This window comes from Emys orbicularis, chromosome 11 (genome assembly GCF_028017835.1).
Source record: "Emys orbicularis isolate rEmyOrb1 chromosome 11, rEmyOrb1.hap1, whole genome shotgun sequence".
Taxonomy (NCBI): Eukaryota; Metazoa; Chordata; order Testudines; family Emydidae; genus Emys; species Emys orbicularis.
The window spans coordinates 72,669,085-72,692,718 of record NC_088693.1 but is presented as its reverse complement, the minus strand read 5'-3'; the positions used below and the strand labels follow the sequence as shown (position 1 = coordinate 72,692,718).

At 45.1% G+C, this 23,634-nt stretch overlaps 1 protein-coding gene across 1 annotated transcript in view; it reads left to right on the top strand.

Moving 5' to 3' along the window:
- The first annotated feature begins 484 nt into the window (after positions 1–484).
- The window catches only part of LOC135885296 (aryl hydrocarbon receptor-like), a 143,430-nt gene continuing 120,280 nt past the window's right edge, over positions 485–23,634 (top strand). The window contains exons 1-2 of the mRNA XM_065412950.1: positions 485–543; positions 7,548–7,735. Coding sequence (XP_065269022.1) covers positions 485–543; positions 7,548–7,735 — 247 coding nt within the window. The remainder of the gene's footprint in view (positions 544–7,547; positions 7,736–23,634) is intronic.

Here is a 23,634-nt window from a genome sequence, read left to right as displayed (position 1 = left end):
TCCCCCGCGGAGCTGGCAGCAGGGGGGCGAGGGCCCCAAGGGGGCAGCAGGAAAGGGGGGCAATGGGAGGCAACTCCCCACCCCCCATTGCCAGGGACTCGGTGTCAACTTTCCGATCCACCTTAAAGCATCTTCCCGCGTGGCTGTGATTCCTGGGTGGGGTGTTGCCCGGGGAGCGGAGGGGGCTGGCGCGCGGCCCCGCCCTGCAGGGTTGTACCTGCCCAGCTGCGTCAACTTTGTCCCAGTCCCAGTCGGGTCGGGAGGGCGCGCGTGGCGTGGGGCAGCCGGGACCGGCCGCGGGAGGGGGCAGGCTCGCGCCACGGCTTGCAGCAGCTTTGGGGCTTTGCCCCCCTTCCCGTCGCGGGGCAGGCCGGGCTCGGTGGGTTTCCCTTGGGAGTCTGGGCTTCCTCCCCGCCGCCCCACTGCGTGCCAGGAAGAGCAGCGAGAACTTTCCCCTGGGGGCGGCTTGTGTCCCAGGCTCGTCATGCTGCGGACGGGAGGCGTTTATGCCGGGAAAAAGAGGAAAAAGCCGGTGCAGAAAAGGTAGGTGTGTGTGAGAGAGAGAGAGCAGCTCCCCTTCCCGGAGCATGTGTAAATCACCCGTGCCCACCCCTGGGGCTTTGCAGGGCTGTCTGGGGAGGTGCTGGTGCTGCCTCTGTTTGCTTTAATCAAAGAGCAGGTGTTTCCTCTGCCCCTGGCTCCTGCTCGCTCCAGTATTCAGGCAGGTTGTCCCCTGGCTCTAGTCCTTCTCATTGGTGCTATTCAGCGTCCTCGAGTTCCTTTCCCCTCTGTCCCCTGGACAGACCTCACAAGGCTTGGTTCTCTGCTGTCCCTTTGCTCCCCCTTTGGCTCACTTATGTCTAAAGTATTTGCTCCAGAACTGGTTGTGAAATACACTCCGAGAGAAGCCTGGGTCTCTGGGATGGGGCTGCTGAAATAGCTCGCGGATTCTCTGATGCCACTTAAATCCCATCTGGACTGCATTGTTTGACTGTGAAATCTGAAATTGTCCAAAGACTCACACACACAAGTTCACGCTGAATATATGTGCTTCCCCGGGTTCACTTAGTAGCTCCGCTCCTAAGAGAAGCTGACTCTTAAAAAAAGCCATTCCCAGGGAAGAAAGAGAGCACAAGGGTGTTGTTTCCTGCTTTGGGAAGTCTAGTCAAAATCCTTCCCAGGTTTTTCAAAGTTATAAATTCCCTTTGGAGCTGTGAGAACGTGACAGAAATCTCCAGAAAATGAAATGGGCAGTGGTTTGTGGAATTTTGGGACATTTGCTCTAAGTAATCTAAGGATGACAATCCAGGCTCTGGGCCAGGTTCTCAGGATGTCCTACAAGTAGATCAGCGTGGTGGAGACACTGGGCTATTCTTGTACTAATAAAACGAATCAGGTTTTTCTTCCCAGTGCCCTAGAGGAAAGACGATTCCTTCCGCTGGAGCTGCAGTGAGAGAGAGAAACCTTTGCCCTTGCTGGAGTGCCAAGTCAGGGCAAAAGATAATGGCTCTGATTCTCCACTGCTTTGCACTAAGGCTGTGCAAAATGCTTTCAGATCAGAAAGATGAGTGCTTCATGCTCACTTTGCATGGGTGTAAATGATTGCACAAGTTTTGGGGAAATGGGGAATCGGGCTTCCCCTGCTGTCTCCTTGAGATTTCCAAAGCGCTTACCATTTCAAAATGTCTACCGGGTTAGCGTTGAAACATTATAATATAAATGTTTTATATACATATCAGATTAAAATTAAGTTTAATATAATATAAAAGTAGTAATGAAATGCACTGAAACAATAAAGTTGAAATGAAACAATTTGACATTATCAGAATGATTCATTTTGACTTTTTCCCATCAAAAAATTCACTGAAATTGACACATTTTCTAATGGAAAACTGTTCTGTCAAAAGTTTTGCAACTAACTCTACATGTGACCGTATCCCAGACCCAGAGCATTCAGAGTACTTGGCAGTCCCTCCTCAGAATGTGCCAAGACTGGAAGACAGATAGGCATAGGTGGGGCAAAGTGCAGTAGGAAGGGAAATTATGTTTGTTAAAGCAGGGCTGTTTGGTCCAATATCAATTCATTCAAATTGTTGGGGGGTGGGAGGTGGGGAATAGGTTAAATACCATTTGTAAATATAATTAATATATGAGATGCTATTAATAGGCATCCCAATAAACTGTATATGCAAGACAAAGCCAGGAGTATGTATCTACTTACCTTACCTCACATCTTTGTTTAACTACATACATTGCTGCCCCAAACAGAAAACCCTAACTGATGTTATTAATTTACAGCACAGGCACCATTGCAGTTGCAGGTTCACCAGCTTGCAATAGTTTAGCTTCCTGCAGTATTTCCCATGCTGAGTGTAGAGCAGTGGTTCTCAAACATTTGTATTGGTGACTCCTTTCGCACAATGAGTGCGACCCCCCCTTATAAATTAAAAACACTTTTTAAATATTTAACACTATCATAAATGCTGGAGGCAAAGTGGGATTTGGGGTGGATGTTGACAGCTCGTGACACCCCCCCCCCACAATAACCTTGCAACCCCCTGAGGGGTCACAACCCCCAGTTTGAGAAGCACCGGTGTAGAGGAATACTGTAGCAAATGTAAGTAGAATGGTGCAGTGTGATAGTGTATAACAAATCCAGTTGTCTTTGCCCTATTAGAGAACAGTTTTATTTCCAGCAACACCCCTGCTGTTTATGTTGGTGTTGCTAGGTTTGTTGACAGTTCCATCATAAATTCCGGTGGGAAAAACTGCTTTGGGCCGCAGCCCAGTGTTTGTTTGCTGAGTTTTGCACTGTAAAACATACACATATAATATAGCTGTGTCTTGTCATGGCTCTGACAAGTAAACAAATTCATAGAGCTGACCCATTTAGCGGCCATGCTCTGCCTTCTGATGCATGTGGTTCAGCTTATGATGCTAGTTGATAATCGCCCGATAGCGCCCCCTACTGGGAAAATGTTTGTTGTAGCACAGAGTGGGGAGCCTCCTATTACTCAACATTAACTCCTTTGGCCAATGAAGGAGCAGTTTGATGGGTACTCCTGTGCAGTTGCTGGCAGGAAGGATTGCAGTTTGTGTGTGTTTGGGTCTTACGAATGGGGAATTAAAGAGAGTGAAATGGGGTAGTAGGGGGTCTCATGGCCTTGACTGGGACACAGGACCTAGACAGACCAATTTTTAATGTATTAGCCCCGCAGAAGAAAAATCTCAAGTACTAGAGTAGAAGAGTTTGCTCTAGGAACTCCACTGAACCACCTTAAAATGGGAGAAGTAGGCTGTCTAGTTTGGATGTGAAGGGACTTCTTCATTTCTCATGCTGGGAGCTGGAAGTGCTTATGAGCATAATTGTACTGTTCTCTTTAAATCTGGAGTAAAAAGCCAGGCTGGCAGGGTAGGGAAGGTTCTAAGAGAAGCGCTACAGTAAAGCAGGGGCAGAGTAGCTTTAAGGATGATACTGGCTTCCTGATTCTAACACAGACCCTTGTTCAATGTGTAAAGAAAGTGACTTTCAGTGGTTTTTTACCAGTGTCACATGGCAGTGCTTTTATGCAATTTTAAGGCCAGTGTGTGTGGGGAGAGGCAGGAGTGGATTGCGAAGCATGTTAGTGTAACTTGATATTATGAACTATCTTTATGGTCAACATTTTCTGGTAGGAATTAGGATTTCATTTCTTCCAGAAAGAAGTTATGTTACACAACTTTGAGTTAAACGAGGCAATTTGAAATAATATGTCTGGAGGAGGCTCTCTTGAGGAGAAATAGCTATCCTTTGCATTACAGCTAGATTAAATACTGCTTTGAATCTGCATTACTATGTGTGAGCTCGCTGGAGGAACCGGATCCAAGAGGTCTGGTTGGGTGCTAGGATGGGTAATGAGCTAGGATATCATCCCCCGGGTTGCTGTGTGAAACCAGCACAGGTTGGCAGTAACTGACAGTCACTAGGTGACAGCTGCCTTTCGGAGAGGAGCTGGTCTCGCTCCAGCTCCACAGTGGATGTGTGTGTGCTTCACAGATGCCACTGCCATGGCAGCCTCAGCAAAGAGGACAAGCAGGGAAGTGACGTAGGACTGAACTGTCCTTCCACCACCAGGAGTGGACGGGTGGTCTGGTCAGGTCAAAGTGAGACATAAGGGCAAGGCTGTAAAACTTCAGATCTGAGCAGCTGGGAATTTCCCTGGTATACATTATTTACTTTATGGGTAAGTAGTCTGGTTAAGGTGGAACCCCAGCTATTCTGTACAGACTATCCCTTTCCCTATGATTTCCCCAGTGTCTAATGAACAACCTGTGCCTCTTTACAACATCTTCTCATCCATGGAGACCTTGGGAGTTCCTTGTGTGTTGAGCCAGGAGCATTTAAGAGGAAGCTATTGTAGAGGCTGTTTAATTTAAGCCTTCTTCCTAGTAACCTAAATTTAGCTTCCTCTTTCTGACACTTCCCTGCATCGTTGGTGAGTAGGTACCATAGATTCCTCCATAGAGCACTCTCAATGTTCATCTGGATGCTACAAGAGATCCTTCACCCTTGCACCTGACTGGCAACTCACCAAAAGCCTCCCACTGCCTCAGCATACTCAGTTATCATTATTTCTAAGCAGAGCCTCTTGTATCATTGCTGTCTGCCTATTTCTCCTAACATTGTCCCTGTCTCCTGGAAGGACCTTGTGAGTGAAGAATGATCTTCTTCTGCCTTTACTAGAAAGTGGGCCCCCTCTAAGAAAATTTGTCCCAGATCTAAAATGCATTAGATGCCTTAAATGGGGCAATATAAGAGCATTACATTTTGTTCTGCTTTTTATAATCTTACAGTTTGTGTAAACTAACTTTACTGAACTTCTGTGAACAAGCTAGTTTCTGACTCCCTCTAAAAAGACAAACAAACAACTTTTTCATTAGATAAGGATCAGACATCCAACAATCTGATTGTCTTGAGGTACTGAATCACTTGTCTTCTTAAACAAGAGACATCTATTAAAGAAAACAACTATAAACTACAGACTCAACCAGGCTTCCACACAGTTTGAGTTCCAACTTAGTCTCTCATGTACCAAGCAACAAACCTTTTCTCAGACTCTATGCAGCATGCAGACATATAGTGGTTGAATAGTACACTGCAAGTATGTTGTCACACACATTACTTTGGTACAATATGTGAAAATATCATTAAAAAATACTAGAGCTGTCAAATGATTAACAAAAAAATTACAATTAATTGCGAGATAAAAATAGTCATGATTAATTGACTTTACATTATTTTTTATTACAAATATTTGCACTGTAAAAAAGAGAAACAAAAGAAATAGTATTTTTCAGTTCACCTCATACAAGTACTGTAGTGCAATCTCTTTAACTTGAAAGTGCAACTTAAACAACACAATGTAAAACTTTAGTGCTTACAAGTTGAAGCATAATGGGGCATACAAATATTTAGCATATCTGGCACATAAATACCTTGCAACACCGGCAACAACAGTGCCATGCCTGTTCTCACTTTCAGGTGACATTGTAAATAAGAAGTGGGCAATATTATCTCCCGTAAATGTAAACAAATGTGTTTGTCTTAGCAATTGGCTGAACAAGAAGTAGGACTGAGTGGACTTGTAGACTCTAAAGTTTTACATTGTTGCAGTTATGTAAAAAAATAATTCTGTATTTGTAAATTACACTTTCATGATAAAGAGATTACACTATACTACTTGTATGAGGTGAATTGAAAAATACTGTTTCTTTTTTATAGTGCAAATATTTGTAATAAAAATAATATAAAGTGAGCACTGTACACTTTGTATTCTGTGTTGTAATTTAAATCAATATATTTAAAAACGTAGAAAAATATCCAAAATATTTATAATAAATTTAAATTGGTATTCTATTGTTGTTTAACAGTGCGATTAAAACTGTGATTAATCACAACTATTTAAAAAAATTGAATTAATTTGTGTTGTGTTAATCCCATGCATTAACTGCAATTAATCGACAGCCCTAAAAAAATACTATGGTGAAATAGTGGTCAATCCCTTTTTAAAATTTGAAAAATAAAGCTTCCTATTTATTCTCCTTTCTGGACTCTCATGGGCAGTTTTTGAGTAACAAGAGAGCAAAGAATCATGTTTGATGTAGAACTGCTAAACCTAGATCATTTTATTTTCTCACTCCTAAAAATCTGGAACTGAAAACTCTAGTAAAGCATTTTTTTGTTTAAATTCTCATCCTATCTCTACATGGATCCATTGCTCTAGCCCAAGTTTAAACTTCCGATGAACAGATTCTGTAATGAAAGTGTGACGAAGTCTTTGAAAAATGGATTCTAATTATAAAGTAGTTAATCCTACTGTGACGAGTTCCCACTGGGGTGCCATCTGGAACTGGGGTACCACTGAGCCCTGTGACGCACTAGCCTGGGCTCCCTCTCACACTGTGCTGCTGTGAGAAGCTGCAAAGCCCTCCCAGCTTGCACTTTCACCAGCATTCACACAGGTAGGGACACACCCAGCTGCAGTTACACGCAGGCTCTCTGACCACCAGCCTCCCAGCCTAGGACCCCAGAGCAAATCTGTCCCATATATGAGTTTAACACCCGGTCCGCCTCTCCCTCAATGTGAAGAGGACCGTGCACACTTGTGGTAACGAAGCTGAGATTTTTCCCCAGACACCTTAATCAAATGCACACTGATCTGGGTGAAAATATAAAATACGTTTATTAACTACAAAAGGGTAGTTTTTAAGTGATTACCTAGTAAATAAACAAAACCGCAAACTGAGCTGATCATACTAGATAGGTAAGATATGAATTAACAAATTCTCACCCTGAGTGATAAACAGGCTGGCACATGTGACATTGTGCAACCCTTGAGATAGCGTCCCTGGGCACTGACTGCATCTCCCCTGCCCCCACCGGGGGGAATTAGTGCTGGTAGCGCATGACAGTCCCTTTGCTGGTCACTTGGGGGTACAGAGAACATATGACAGGCTGAGGAGGAATTTCTACTGGCAGGGAAAACAGAAACAGGGGTAGTCTTTGCACATTGGGTGGCAGCTCCCAAGGGGGTTTCTGTGATCCAACCCGTCACAGCACATTCTTAAGGCTTCAACTTGTAGGCTCTAAAGTATTACATTCTTTTTCTAAGTTGGGTAGGTTGGCTTTCCCAGATTTTCATACACAGGCTAGAAATCCCTTTAGCCTGGGACCATCACTTCCCCCAGTTCAGTCTTTGTTCCTCAGGTGTTTCCAGATGTGTGATTGTAGAGAGAGTGAGGTACCATCATGATGTCATTTCCCCCTTTTATATCTTCTTCCCACTTGCTGGAAAGCTCTTTTGCTCTGACCTGGGTCAAGCAGTTCCCATTGTGTGGTTCTCTTAAACAAGTGGACAAAGAACATGCAAGCGACTATTTGATGACGATTAAGATTACAGTGGTGCACAGATGGAGTTTGGGAAGGGCCTAGCAGAGGGGGATGTGACTTGTGCCAGGTTTATGCTGATAGTTCCCTTCTTATTTGCATTTTTCTTTCCCTCTGTTAGCCCGAAGCCACCACCTCCCGAGGGCGTACTGTCAAACCCCTCCAAGCGGCACCGGGACCGCCTCAATCAGGAGCTGAACAAACTGACGAGCTTGCTGCCCTTCCCTGAGGATGTCCAGGCCAGGCTCGATAAGCTTTCCATCCTCAGGCTGATTGTAGGATACCTGAAAGTGAAGAGCTACCTCATGGGTAAGTGTCAGCAACTCAAAGAGACTTCCTGGCTTGATGGTGTTAAGGGATGTTCAGGGATCTGCTAGGCAGCATTTTATCTTCTTCTGAGCCAGATGGCCTCACAGTCCTGAATGCAATTTGTGCCAGAATGAGCTGCCACTGGGGAGGAGGGAGCAGTCTTAGGGCAGGACAGACCATGCTTCCTAGGAAGCTGGATTGATGCTCCCTGTTTGTTCGTTAAGGCCAGGAGAGCAGAGTGGCTCAGGGCTGCGCTTTTAACTCATTACTATTAAGCTTTAGTGGCCGGAGGAAATGGGCCTTGGGAGATTTGTCCTTGCCTAGAGGATGGACTTGGGAGGTTGAGGCAGAGCAGGCTAGCATCCCCACCCTAAGTGGGGGAAGGCAGGCTCACTTGTCGAACTCCAAGCAAAGACTTCTGGGAAGAGGAGGAGTCTGAGGCCCTTTTTAATGGACGCTGTTCTGTGACTTAGTCAGTGCTTGTGAGAGTAGCTTGTGGGAGGAGGTGCTGCCCAGGTAGGAACATTCCTTCTTGATGAAGCCTGTTGGCTCTGTGTTGGAGAAGACCCTGGGGATCAATATTACTAAGCGCTTTGGGGAACGGGCCTGTACACAGGTTCATGAGACTGTCTGGTTTTGAGAATCTGCTCCATCTAGATATTCATCATAGGGTTGGCTCCAGAAATACTTTCCGGGTGCAGTGCTTCTAGGAATGAGGATAGAAATCTCACTCCTTCCTCCCCTGTCTGTTTGCTTCTGCTCCTGGGAAATACAGAGGGTGCAATGGGGAAAGAGGAGATACTTGTAGGTGGCCAACTGCTTAGAAACATAAAATGGAAAGCACCCAGACTCACCATTGCCTGATGGCTGGAGTTGCAGGGACGGTATCATGGAGAACGCTAGTGGAGGATCCCTGTGCTTTTGAGAAAGATGAGAATCTCGGCCAGGGAGTCCTAGGCCAACATTCTATTCTTGCTCCTTGCTTAACTAATAGCGCAAGAATGCATGTGGTAAAGCATCTAATCCTATGTAGGCTCCTCAGGTAACCGTGATGTCGCAGTTGTGGTCCCAGTTTTAGAAGCAAAACTTTCAGCCATAACCTTCCTCTCTCTTGAAATCTTTAATATGCTAAATATAAAAGAGGGGATTTCAAAAATGCACAGTGTTGGCCTATCTCTGCTCCCCATTGATGTCAAAGGTAAAACTCCTACGGCTGTCAAGGGGGGCAGTTAGGCCAATGCCGAATGATTCGGAAAATCCGTATTGTGATAAGTTTTATCCTAATTTTAGTTGAATGATAGTTATCTCCACGTGTAAGCCTTAGTAGTTCTACCCGGCGGACAGAGGGATTGAGATAGGGTCGTATTTAGCAAATGTAGAGCACTCTAAAAAAACAAGTCACTGTTTCTGTCGGGGAATTTGATAGAGTTGTTTTGGTGTCCATTTTCAATGTAAAATCTGCAAGGTGGTTTGTGATCCACTGAGCACGTCCTAGGTAGGGCTGGTCAAAATTTCCCCATCAATTTTTTTTTTTTTTTTTTTTTTGGTGGAAAATTGTGTTTTCAACTAACTGAAAATTGCCACAGAAAATGGCTGCTATCCTCAAATTTCTGATTTTTAATTGGAAAATTCTCTTCCCCCTCCCCCACCCCTAAAAATAAATATTCAGCTATAAGCCAAACAATGTTTCAGTTTTGGTTTTCAATGAAGAGTCAAAATTTCCTGTAAGGGAAAAAGATTTTTTTTCATCTAGCTCTGGTCCTGGGGTTCGTTTTGGTTGGCCTGGGCTTGGCTGAAATACCATGGTATTGTAAAGGGCCTGATTCAAGACAAATTACATCCTGTTTCCACATCACAGAAACCTGCAGACTTCCACAAGGAGAACTGAAAGAAAGATATAGGTCATGGGCGGGTGTATTCTGTAGCTTTGGAACCGTTACGACATTGTGGGAGCTCTAGTACTTTTCATTGAATTGGGCACAAAATGAAATGTGAATCTTGATGGTTCCACTTAGTTTTCCAAACTCTTGGAGTGGGGTAGGGGAGAAAAGTACAATTATGTGCGTGTCTGTGTTTGATAGACAGCTCTGGACAGCACTCGCATATGGTGATGGGCGTACTGTAGGTACCTAGCTATAACAAGAAGATGTTGTCAGTTGGAGTATTTTATTCAGTATAATCATGTAAGTTTTAAATATTTCTGTTACATAAGGCCGCAGAAAATCTCTACATTTGAGCTCTGTAAGGGTGGGACTTGTTCTGTGCTCCCTCCCTCAGCATGACTTATTTCAAAGCGAAGAGATAATTGATCTGGGCTGCTGTACAGTCAGATCAGCCTTTGATGTGGTATCCTGGGAAGTGTTTTGCTTTGGAGAGAGGCTGGGAGGGGAGAATGGAGTCACTGTCTATTTTTGGTCTTCCTCTGGGCAGAGAGACTGTTCTTGCAGAGAGATGCTGTATCTGTGCCCCACTGCATCGGGGCACTGTGGTGTGCTACCTTTGTGTGTTCTGCCATAACGTTGCATTAGCAGGACTTTTGAACTGGCTGTGGCTCAGACCTGAGAACATCAGGGCCAGTTTGTGGGTTCAGGGAGGTGCTCAGGACATGCCAGGGGTGGTCATGCTTGCTGGGAGGGGTCATGGACTTCAAGTTGGGAGAGAGCTGAGCTCTAATCCTGCTTCTGCTGCCACTGCGTGCCCAGGATGCACTCATTTGGGGTGCCCCCATTTTTGGCGGCTGCGCACCCAGGGTTTCATCACCACTTACTGGAGTTGTGGATTCTCAACCCCTTTGAAAACCCTAGGTGTCTCAAGACAGATGCTTTTATGAAGACTTTGGCCTTGAGGTCTCTGCCTTTATTTTCCCACCTGTAAAATGTGGCTTACAGCTTCTGCAGAGCTCACAGGGCCATTGTGGCTTAATGGTTTCATGCTGAGAAAGCACTTTGGGATCCTCTGATGGGAGTTGGAAGAGCAAGGCAAAGGATTAGTCAGTCAGGCACAAAGCACTTCTAAGGAACAGCACCGATGGTTCCATTCAGCCCTCCATTGCTAGAAGAGTGGTAGCTCTGACAAGCCTTATCCAGGGGCTCCCACTGGAAATGCAGCATCTTCCTGGCTCTCTCATGGATGTGCAGGTCTCCTGGGAGTTCCCATCTAACTACAGGGTATGAGGAGTTCATAGCCCACTGCAGTTAATTATTTTAATAGTTTAATTCTCTGCTCAGGTTGTAGTTGGAACAAGCCCCACTCTGAGCCTTTGCCACCAACTATACAACCATCACCTCTGTGGGCATTGGCTCAGGCATCTCCCTTTGCTCTTCACTCCATGACAGGTTACTGCCTTCTGTAAGAAGTCCATTACCAAGCCTGTCCTACTTGTCTTAGAGCCGGGGTTCTCAGACTTTTGTGCTGGTGATCCCTTTCACACAGCAAGCCTCTGAGTGTGACCCCCCCCTTATACATTAAAAACATTTTTTAATATATTTAACACCATTATAAATGCTAGAGGCAAAGCGGGGTATGTGGTGGAGGCTGACAGCTCGTGATACTCCATGTAATAACCTTGCGACCCCCTGAGGGGTCCCGACCCCCAGTTTGAGAACCCCTGTCTTAGAGATAGAGTTGCCAACTTTCTAGTTGCCGAAAATCAAATACCCATGCCCCACCTCTGCCCTGAGGCCCCACCCCTTCGACGAGACTCCACCCCATGCTCACTCCTTCCTCCATCCCTCTGTCGCTCGCTCTCCCCCACCCTCGCTCAATCACTCAGTTTCATGGGGCTGGGGCAGAGGGTTGGGGTGCGGTGGGGGAAGGGGGAGGCCTCTGGCTGGGGGTGCAGGCTCTGGGGTGGGGTCAGGGATGAAGGGTTTGGGGTACAGGAAGGGTCTCAGGGCTGGGGCAGGGAGTTGGGGTGTGGGAGGGGATGTGGGGTGCGGGTTCTGGGAGGGAGTTTGGGTGCGGGAGGGGGCTCAGTGCTGGGGCAATAGGTTGGGGTGCGGGAGGAGGTTCGGGGTGTGGGCTCCAGGCAGTGCTTACCTCAGGCAGCTCCCGGAAGCAGTGACATGTCCTCTGGCTCTTAAGCACAGGGACGGCCACGTAACTCCATGCGCTGCCCCTGCTTCTAGGCACTGTCCCCGCAGCTCCCATTGGCCGCAGTTCCCAGCCAATGGGAGCTGCGGAGCCGGCGCTTGGAGTGGGGGCAGTACGCAGAGTTCCCATGGTCGCCCCTGTGCCTAGGAGCCAGAGGGACATGCCGGCAGCTTCCCGGGGGTGCCTGCCCCGCTGCGCTACTGACCAGACTTTTAACAGCCCGGTCAGCGGTACTGACCAGAGCTGCCAGGGTCCCTTTTCGACTGGGCATTTTGGTCGAAAACCGGACGCCTGGCAACCCTACTTAGAGACGAAGGCCACCTTGTCTCAGCAGTGGCAAACAGTTTGGTGGTGTCTGCAGACATTCATCATTCCCCACCCCCCAAAAAGAAAACCCTAACAATTTTAGCAAGCTGCTTGCTGTACCAGAGCCTTTGTAGGTGTCTGATTCAAGATGGACATACTCTTAGCCCTTTTCTGGTATGTACAAGGGGGAAACTCAACTGTGGCAGAAAAGTGACACTGAAAGAGCTGGGAGGGGAAAAAAATCTCATTTTGGAAAAATTTCTCCAACAATTGTGTCAAAGTAAAGGCTTTTTGGTTAGATTTGAGGTCTAATAAATTTATTTTAGAACTGTAAACAACCTGATTGTGGAAAATTGTGCAGGTTCTGGATAATTCGTTTTTATTGTACTCCACCACTCTTCAAAATGTTTTATTAAAGAATAGACATTATCTATACCGGGGCCTCTGGAGACACACTAATCTCTTCTGCCCCCTCTGCGGCTTCTTCAGCAGCAGAACTAATGCATTGGTGTTTTTAGAGCTTTTCTGATGTTCGTGATTTATGCTGGAGGTCAAAAATATGAGAGATCAATAGGGCAAAGTGTTATGTAAATAAAAGTTAAACCAACAAAAAGAAGACCATTGCACTAGGTGTAATTTGACTTCTATATTTGGGGGGAGGGGGGCAGCTCCAGTCAGGTCAATGGGGCTGCATGTGGGGGGAGGGGCAAATTCTATGCCTGCCCAAGGCTTGCAGTTTCAGGGGGCAATGCCCCCTGCCCCCAAACTACGCCCATGCAGTTCAGTTAATTTCTAACATGTGTTTGGTTATGGGAGTGGTTAGAATAAGTCAGACCTTGCCAAATGGAAAATGACATGATTGGTAAGCAAAGAAATATAACTGTAGAAAGGGAATTGTGAATAACAGAGTTGAAGGCAAAATTTAATTAGTATTTTTAAAGTTGCATTTAAATGTAAAAATAGGACAGTTTCTGTTGAATGGATGCCTCTTAAGCTCTTATTCTCAAGTATGCAAGCGATTCACTTTATACAAGTAAAATAAAGGCTGCTGCGACTTTCCCTTTATTTTTCTGGAGTGCTAGAGAGAAAAACAAAGCTGTGGTATGAAAAATCTGATCCTCCTCATTCCTTGTTGTCACCATGCCTCAGTGGGTCACAACTGAGAGTACCAAATTCAGGACAAGCTGCTGACCAGCCCCAAACTGGTGGTTATTCTTCCATAAGATGTACCGAACCAGCAACAAAAGTAAACTTCTGTCTCACCACACTGGCTAACAAGAAGACAGAAATGCAGCCTCCTTAGGTATTCCAGTCCTGGATTCAACACCCAGACACTAGACTTAAAGATGAGTGGTTATTTAAAACCAATTTCATCAAACCAAAGAGTTCTTCTGATCCCAAAGGAACAGCCACACACCCAGGTCAATTCATAACTCAGATCTTACCCAGAAATCACGCTGTTGCCAATCCTTTGGTATCTAAAATCTAAAGGTTTATTTATAGAAAGAAAGAAAGAAAGGTGAGAGTTAAAATTGGTTAAAGGAATCAAATACATACAGTAATTGCAAAGTTCTTGGATCAGCTTTGGAACAGAGATGGAATAAACTGCTGGCTTGTTAAGTCTCTAGTTGCTTCCAAATCATTGGAAGGACCTCCGTCCCTTGGTTAGAATGCTCCCATTGGTATAAATCCATAATCCAGAGGTTTGAGCAGGAAAGAGGCAAAATGGAGATGTTTCCAGGACCTTTTATAGCTTCTGCCACGTGGAGGAAAACGTCATTGTCCCAAAAAAGCCCTCAACATAGTTTGTGGAAAAGTACAGGCACAAGATGGAGTTTAGTACCACATGATCTAGTCACATGCCCTTGCATGCTTCGATGTGTCATAGCAGGGGCCATTACCCATATTTTAGTTAGAACGTCCATCTGGAAAGTTCATTAGGTGGGGATAGGCTTCTTCCATGGCCCATTGTGTTCGTTGATGGGCCGTCAGCTTAAACATTCCCAACATAATATGCTGGCTAGACTGGATGTAAGTATCTTGTGGGTGTTACCCAGGAGCAAACACATTTGAAATACAGGTACATAGTCAATATTTCATAATTCCAGCTACAAAAATGATACATGAATGTGATTATTCTATTTGTATTCAGTAAACCCTAACTTTTCCATTCACACCCTACATGACATAGTTTGTACAAGTTTTGTTGCAGTTGCGTAACAGTGGTAGCAACAATGATCTACATGGTCATATTTTAATCATATAACATCTCACTTGTTTAAAATGTGCCACTGACAAGTTTTGGATTCTGTCTCAGCCCTGACCTAAGTGATGGCTCTGTCCATCTTGAAATCCCAGGGCCTGGGCTAAGTGACTCACTGACAAGCAGCCCTGAATCTGTTATGGGTGCTGATTTGATATAGCTGCATATGCTCACAAGTCCATCCAGCTTGCACGCTGCTGATCTTTCCTTAGGAGTCTGGAAAGAGAGGAGTAAAATGACAAGTGCCTCTTTCTCTGAAGTCTGGGAGAAAAAATTCTCATCAATTGCAGTGTTCAACCAGTTAAAGGGAATAAGCTGATGTAGTATGTGTGAGTGCACTTGCCGTATACAGCTAGTTTCACCCAGCCTAGAAATGGAGGTTTTAGTGCTATTGCAGCTCTTGCGTTGGACAGTAGATCATCTGGATCTCTTATTTGTAAATTGATGTCCCGTTCTGAGTTTACGACGCTCGATCCCATAGTCTTCCTATGGGATTCAAGGTACAACGTTTTCAGCTTACGACACGGTTCTCAGGAGTCAATTGTGTCATAAGTCCGAGGACTGCCTGTATTAGTATGACTGCAGTAGTTGCTAGAGGTCCCAATCCACATCAGGGCCTGATGGTGTAGAGTGCTGTAAGGGAGAGTTTACAGTCTAAATAGACAAGGCAGGTAAAGGGTAGGGGAAAAGGGAGCTTTATTATCCCCATTTTACATATGGGGCACTGAGGTGGAGAGAGAGTAAGTGGCCAAAGTCACACCAGGTGTCTGTGACCGAGTTGGGACCGGAGCACGGAATTTGTGCCTCAGTCCAGTGCATTCCCCACCAATCGTCCTTTCCCTCAACAGGAAGGAGGTTGCAAAACAGGAAAGGCCATTGGGGCTGGTTGAGTTGGGTGCGGATGCCGATCTGCTGATACAAGCTTCCTCTAAAACGCTTGTTCAATTCAGTATCTTCTTCACTCCGTTTTCTTCCCCCATCCCTTTGTGGTCTCTGAAGCTGTGTGTTGCTACAGCCTTAGAAAACCCCTGCCGGGAGCAGCCAGGATAGATGGATTCAAGAAAACCAAAAGGTTTGTTTTTCCAATAAGCATATTTTATGATATTTAATGTGACACATGATACCCAGCGAGCCCGATTCATTTGTGCAGGAAAAGGCTTGAAGCTGATTTATTTGGCAAACCAATCTACTTGTGTTTGCCTCTGCAGCTGTCCTCCATAATGCCATTCAAGAGGCAGACTTCCCGTGCCGGCAAATTACTCCTCTCCTCGATGGCACAGAAAAGAAGGGAATAAAACATGTCATAAAGTAATGGATTCTCTACTCAGTGAGCTTCTCAATGTTTTATCCCCTGGGTGGCATTGCTGATGATTTACACTACCGCTCTTCCCCTAGCGTGCCTGCCGTCCAAGGGTCTCCAGGATAGAACATGGTTCATTTGACAGAATTCTCTGGTGCTTCACAAGCTGATACATAACCCCCACTGTGGGTGTGTATAGGTGGGATTGCTTCCTCTGCTGCTGAAATGCAGCCACCTCCAGGGTGAGACATGCCATCTGTTTAAAAGCATAAAGCAACAGTGTCGATGACGTTCAGGTTATTTTTGACATGAGCATTTGCACGGAAGGCTTATAGTCCTCCTCCGTGTACATGCTTTAGTCTAAATTAAATCCACATTGTCCCCACATGCCATAGTGGGGAAGCTGCAACCCACTGAGTATAGCTCTAATTCATTCGTTTAGCCCTCCCTCTTATGAGCGAGGAAGGTGCCACCAGTCTTCAGTATGGACTTTGCATCTCAATGCAAAGCTATTGCAAGAGTATGGCGTAGCTTTTGGTATGTGTCACACAGTCTTGAGGGTGCTCATGCTAATGATTGATTTTGCTAAAGAGCCCTTGGGCATTGGGACAGGACACCCAGCTTCCCTTTGCTCCTGTACCCAGATGAGAGGTGGAAGGGTCTCCTTCATTATCCAGGAAGCCAGAGGAAACTCTGAGCAGGGAGTGTTTAGACAGTCCTGTTGCAACCCAGATACCATAGACTCATTATATCTTTTGTGTGTCAACTCCATTGTAATGCTCTCTAAAGGCTGCAGCCCCTCCAAAGTGCAAACTGAGCTGTACATACCTACAGTATGGAGGAGAGAGGCTGAAATTCTCTCTAGGTCAGTTGACTGTACACTTGCCATTCCCCATTAATCTGCCCACGAGTTAGATATTTTTCTACCTTTTTTTTTTTTTTTTTTTTTTTGGTAGCAGAAGATGACAAGTACTGTCAGCATCCCTATGTCAGTTAGGAAACCTGCCTGGATCCCAGCAAATACACTTCCAAATAGAGTGATCACCTATAGAGATCAGAAGACAGCAGTTAAACCTAATCTGCACAATACTGTAACCTACAGATAATTACTTAGCAACAGGCTGTTGTGCTGGCAAATGCTCTCCTTGTGATACACTGAAAATATGTTAAAACAATGCAGAGTCCTTGTGGCACCTTGGAGACTAACACATTTATTTGGGCATAAGCTTTCGTACTTCTGTGGTGACCTAGAATCCTACACGAAAGCTTATGCCCAAATAAATGTGTTAGTCTCTAAGGTGCCACAAGGACTCCTCGTTGTTTTTGCTGATACAGACTAACACGGCTACCACTCTAAAACCTGAAAATATGTTGTCTTGGCAACCCTAATGAGAAAAGTCATTATTTGTCCCCTTGACAGGCTAGCTCTCACGTTGCAGGTTAGTGGCTGCATCTAGGTTCCTTTACTCTATCGGTGAAGTTTAAATTGAACTGTTTGGACAGCGGCTACATTGTATTTCTGAATTTCTTTTTCCTCTCGCATTTGACTTGGAGAGGTGTCCCATGGCAAGTAGAAATTGTTCCCTACTGGACAACAAGACACAGGAACAACAGTGGCACTCTGCCAATTTACACTAAACGAAGATCTGCCACAAAGAATCTGATGTGCACAAGGGGGTCTTTTTCATTCTGTTTGTGCAGCACCTTACGACAGGCCTATTATGCCCTGGCCTCCTGCATAGCACAGGCCAGAGACCCAACCCGTGACTGACCTGTTGTTTGGTAGAGGTGGTTGAAATTTGTCTAGTCTGAAGTTTTGACAATTTCAAATTTGGACATTATGAAATTCAAAAAAAAAAAAAAAAAGAGGGAAAAATTTAGACAAAACTTTTGCAGATTTTTTTATCTTTTATTTTCAGAGCTGGTCAAAACATTTCAAATTTTGAAAAATAAAAAATCTTTGTACAATTTACACACACACACTTTCCAGCATTATTGTGCAGCTGGTCTGTTCTTACACAAGCTCACAGCCCTAGGGTTTTATAACACCCCATAAAAGTTTTGGCTAACTTCTTATTCCATTTAAATACCTGTTTAACCACTGCTTTGAGCTATTGTTTACCCATTACAGAAGTTCTTCTGTTTCCCACCTCTTCATTTTCACCTATGTAATCCTTTATCCCCCATCCTCTTACAGAGACAATTATTGCAATAACCTTTCCACTAGGCTAGGAACTGTCCAGCTCATATTCTTTGATCCAGTTCTGGGACTTCTCTTGCAAGATTCTTTCACAGTAGAAGCTCCAATTGCTCTGCCTGTGACTTTCTTTTTGTCTTGCCACTGAAGAGGCCCAGGATGTTTCTTCAATAAGACTGCCACCACTGTCGGGTTGGCTTTGTTTGTTAAAGCACTGCACTGTGTGGCTGAAGAATGTGTATGGGAGAATAGTGGATAGGAGAAAATAGGTGAAGGGAGTAATCAGGTCTCAGAAGAGGGCAGTTCCATGTGTGACAAAGAGAGTTCGGTGTTCACTTGGAGAAAGCGAATATGTTTCAGATTCTGGTTTTAAAAAGCCAACTCAGCAGAGCTGATGGTGAACATGAGCAGGGCAAATAGGTCTGATGCGATAACACCTTGTGCTTCTATAGATGTCGGTGATGCTACATCTTAGAACTTTTGTCCTAACCTAGGTTCCAAATGGGTGGGAAATATGCTGCTATTTTTCATTTGGGAGGATTCACTGCTCATTTGTGACCGAATTTTTTTTCAGTCCTTTGGGTGTTACTGGTTCTTCCCTGACCTGTGAAAAAGAAATGCGTCACCTTGCCCAGCAGCTTTTATAGTTAAGAACCAGTAGAGTCTGTAAATGATGGTGTGACGTGCAACAAAACACAGGTGTTCTGCATGTGGGTCATTTTTCATGCATAGGTAGGCTTGGAAGTTGAGAGGGATGGTTCCTATTTACCTCTTCTCTCCCCACCCATCAGAGCAGCAGGGAAGCAAAATTCCTTTCTGGGGTGGAATATCTACTTCCCACCCCAGAGACAGGGCTAAGCCTTCTCCTTAAACTTCTGAATGGTAGCTGAAGCCTTTTAGCTGTGGGTGGGTGGGTGGATGTTGCAATTTGGGCTGGGATGAGTGGTTCTCTTGTTTTCTCAGGAGCACTATTATTTAGTTCCATTTCACCCTGAGATACTGTCAAGGATTTTCACAGCCCAGGTTTTACACGTCTTGCTTCACTGGAGAAAGCCAAGCATGCCTCTAAAAGCTGGACTGGGGCCCCGGTTTCCTGGCAAGGTCACTCACTACTGAGCAGAGCCCTTTGGTCACCTCCTAGTCCAGGCCTCTAGGTCAGTGCACTTTCCTGATGAAGGCAAATGGTAGGTTTTCAGACACAGTGGAAAGCCAGTGATGCTTTATTATGCCTAGTGTCTTTTTAGCCCAGCCTAACTGAACATACCTAACTTCCAAGACTAACACTTCCAGATCTTCCGGGAAAGATTCTGGGGCACGTCTGAATCCAGATTAGTTCCCTGTGATGTTATCCGGCATGTACTATTGCTGATACAACATGGGTGTGTTTGTGTACAGCATGTGCATTTAGGCAGCGAGCAATACCGTGCAGTAGGGAAGGAGAAGGGATCATTTAAAGACACTGTGTCCTTGTCACAAACACACAGCCCCACAGTGTGTTTTAACTTATTAAAGACTTTCTCTGAACCATAGTTAATCTTGGACTTTATCTCACCCACCCAGAATTTGTTGGGGGGCTGGGAGCTACAGTGGTGGGGACCTGTGTCTCGCTAGGGAGTGAAACTCAATCCTGGAAAATCTGGAATCTGAATCCCCTCTGTGTTTAGAATGTCAGCAATCAGCCACTGATAATGTCAGATTTGATTTGCCTCTTCATGTTAAGTCTTTGCTGCTCCTCCTGGGTTTTTGAAGGTAAAAATGGATCAAACAGTCAAAGAAACAATCCCATAGAAATATTACTGTCCTACTTAGCTGTCTCCGTGACCATAGTATCTGAACACAGCACAATCATAAATGAGTTTATCCTTCACAGCATGCCTGGAAGGGAGGGGGCTGATGTCTCCACTTTATAGATGGGGAAACAGAGGTACAAGGGAGCTGGAGGGCTTGTCTTCCTGGGACATTCAGGAATGTTAATCTGAATTAACTAAAGGTGTGAATTTAAAAGAGATTTGTTAAACTGCATTGAACCATGTGGGGATGCCCTTATTCGGAATTAAAGTGATCTTTCCTCAATTTAGTCTAATTCATTTTAATTCACTTCAAAGTGAGTTAAACTAAATCAAATTCAGAACGCTTTATTCTGAATACGAGCACCCCCACAGGCATTTCAACTAATCCACTTTAAAAGCGATTTTTTTAAAAAAAATGAGTTTGAGTAGACAAGCCCTGTGATTTACTCAAGGTCCTACAAGTCTGGGGTTGTGTGGGGAATTGAACCCAAGACTTCCAAGTCCTAGTCCAATGCCTTACCCACAAGACCTTCCCGGCCCTATTGGTGTGGTCTGATCCACCATAGATCATGCCAGAGAAACACACTGCTTTTTCAACATCAACACTCCACACTGATATGCTGGGATGTATCGGGCACTGCCAAGTTATCTGAGCCTATGCAGCAGCCATATTATCAGAAACAAGCACACAAACAGAAGTGAAGCTTCTTCAGCTCATCTGATTAATCCCACAGAGAAGGCAGTTCCTCACAAGTGAATCATTCCGCTTTGCTCTCTGCCAGTAGGACAGGAACTTCAGTACTAAGAATCGAGCCGTGGTGCTAAGAAATGCTGAAGGGCTGCCAGCCGAGTTATTTTGACAAGCTGGTTGTGCAAGCAGCTATTTCAGCATTGCAGAGCAGTAACTGTTAGATAAGAGAGGCTTTTGCAGCTGAGAGCAGAGACACAAAAGGCTGTTCTGTTGGCGGGGAAGGCCAAGAGAATTTGTGCAAAGGCAAGGCAACCCTTCTCTTTTCTCATTGGATCCTGTTGGTCATGGATTTACCAAGAACAAATCATGCCAAACCAGCTTGATTTCCTTCTTTGACAGGGTAACTGGTTTGGTGGATAGAGAAATGCAGATATGGCTTTTTTGGTGTTCCGTATTTGTCTGAATGAAGTAGTGGAAGCTGTTTGCATTTAAAGGAGCGAAGACGGTACATGTGCAGGGCAGAGAGCATACAACATTCCTCCCCAGTCTCCTTGATGCTGTACATTTGGTAAACGTTTTGCAACGTTGGCTCCAGTGGGAGGCACCTGCTAATAAAAGAATGAGATATCGTGTCTTCAAGTGACGGGAAGACTTGCTGCTGATCTTCAAAGCAAAAGCCTCAATTTTAAGGTGGACTCCCTGGGAGATGGGGTGGTCACTGGGAAAACAGGCACTGACCCTCTATCATAGTTACTATCATAACCATAAGAGCAATTTCAAATTGGTCTCCGTGACTTTTGACTCGGTGCATGTAGCTATTAGTGGAAGGAATGAGGTCAGAACTCTCCTTTAGTTTTTCCTTTCTTGGATGATACATGTCTGAAAACTCTTTGTATATAAAGATCTGGAATATAATTCTGGACCATGGCTTGACTGGCTTCCAGTGCTACAGATGTGGCGCTGCCAAATGGAATGGATGGGTATGAAAGGATGATCTTGGCAGAAGTGTTTGCCTGTTACCTGGCAAAAGGGACTAGTCACCTGACCAATATGTGACAAGTATCATTTTGGGAGGTAGGCCAAAATCAGACAACTAAAGCCTTGCATCAAATCCCTGCACCTGCAGCCATGCTTTGGGTCTCCTCCTCTCATTGGCCTGAAGTTCCTGTACCTGACCTGCCAACAGATTTTGCAATATTCCTGCATGCCCCATTGGCTGAGCTGACACTGCATGTAATTGCCTTTGTTTGTCTGCCTTTGGGACCAAACCCTTGCTACTTGCTCTTGACATTCGGGAATTGTGCTTCTGGTAAAAGATCAGGGTGTCACCCATGAAGAGCAGCATGTGAAGAGTTGTCCATAAGGAGCCATTTGCAGTACACCACAATGTCTGTTGCTTCTACAAAACCAATGAAGATGGTTTGTTAACTGCTTACAGGTGGATAGACACACATCTCTTTTCTAGAGCATTCTCATAACACCATCTAAAGCAAACAGGTATGGAAAGATCAACATTGTTTCCCATGGAGCCAGAACCTTCCCAGTAGTTATGGAAGGCCTCCGACAGCTCTCTGTCCTGAAGATACAGCTGGCAGCCTCTCCTCCATGCTGAGGGAATGTACCATGCCTCTGTTTCCAGAACAGTAGCAATGAGATGGGATGGCTTTCCTCCTAGTTGTCTACATCATGTCAACACTGAGCATAATTAAAATACTGGAGCACCTGGCAGGAGAGCTGGGCCCATTTTGCTCCACCTAACATTTCACAAATTCACGTGACGAGAAGCCTTTCTTGCCGTGTGTGGGCTGTATTTATAGTATATCCAATCACATGGCCATTTCTGCACCTCCTGTGTGGGTGGCCTCCACGTGTGGCACTTAAAGTGAGTTGATTGGTGATGCTGACACACCCTCATGAGACCACATGTAACAGATGAGTCACTGCTGGGAGGAGCAAGGTAAATTTTGTTTTCCCTCCATTTTTGTTTCCTCTTGGTGGGATTATCTTTGGGGGTGCTCAGCCTGCTGTCTTTGTTCATACAGTGTAGTCATTTGAGGGGATCTGACATTTGGGAGTTTTTTAATGTTTGTTTTCTCAGATCTTTTTAAAACCTCTTGGTCCAGGTTGTAGCAGGAAGCCTGGCACTCAGAGCACATATGCAGCCTCCTGGGCAGGGTGAGTTCTGTCCCCCTGTGTGCTGGATATGTGGGTGATATGTACTTGGGAGCATAATGTGATAAAATGTCACTCCATGGGCCAGTTAGTGTCAGAAAGGTAAGTGTGTGTGCACGGGGTGGTGGTGGTCATTTGATTCGTAAAAATCTACAGAATCATCATTTCAGTGGTGTACCATGGCAGGGGGGACTCGCTGCCCCGCCGCCCACCTCCAGGTGCTCTGTGTGGTTGAAATTTTGATAATAGTGTCGTCGGAAATGGGTCGAGTTGGGTATTCTTTGAAAGCCCTTTCACCCCCAAACACAGTGGTACCAAACATGACAAACCTAGAGCAATTATGTAGATACGTATTCGAGAAAATATTTAAAAATCAACAGTTTTTAGTTATACTTTACTGCAGGGATGCGTTACTTACATAAAAAAGGCATTGATCTCTGGGAATCGTAGAGAAGTTGGCCCTGACATGTACAACTGAAAATGTTTTTTCGTCAAAGTCATCATCCGTGTCATCTCCGTCTAAGGCACTTCTGCTAGACACGTTATCACACTGATCCTTGCCTGTGCTGCACACACACATCTCCATACAAGGCAGGCTGCTGGCCAAATATTTGCAGGGTGGTGCACACGAGCATTTGATTAGCTGGGACTGATTTGGGAACACACATAACTGGTCTGATCAGTCCATCCTCCATGCCTGGCAAGGGAAGTGGTTTTGGATGCACTCAATCATCTCAGACTCATTCCCTTGCTTAATAATTTGTCCTCTTGATGGGAGGTATAAATGCAGCCCTCGTCGGTGGCAATTTATCTCCATTTGTCTACTTCTTGGAAAACATCCACCAACGTAGCTCTGCAAGTGTCGTAATGTTGGTCTTCAAATGGTAAACTTGGCACATGAATGCCTCCAGTGCAATTATGACCTCATCTGCGACTGGCTCAGCCATTCTGAGCACCTTCAGAATGAGGAGCGACTCATCAGAGGCTGAATCAAATGCCTTCCAGTAAGATAATTTGGTCTTTCCAGCCAACCTCCCAGCAGTGTCACATCCTGAAAGGACGTGGAAACCTGGCAGAGTGGGGGCTTT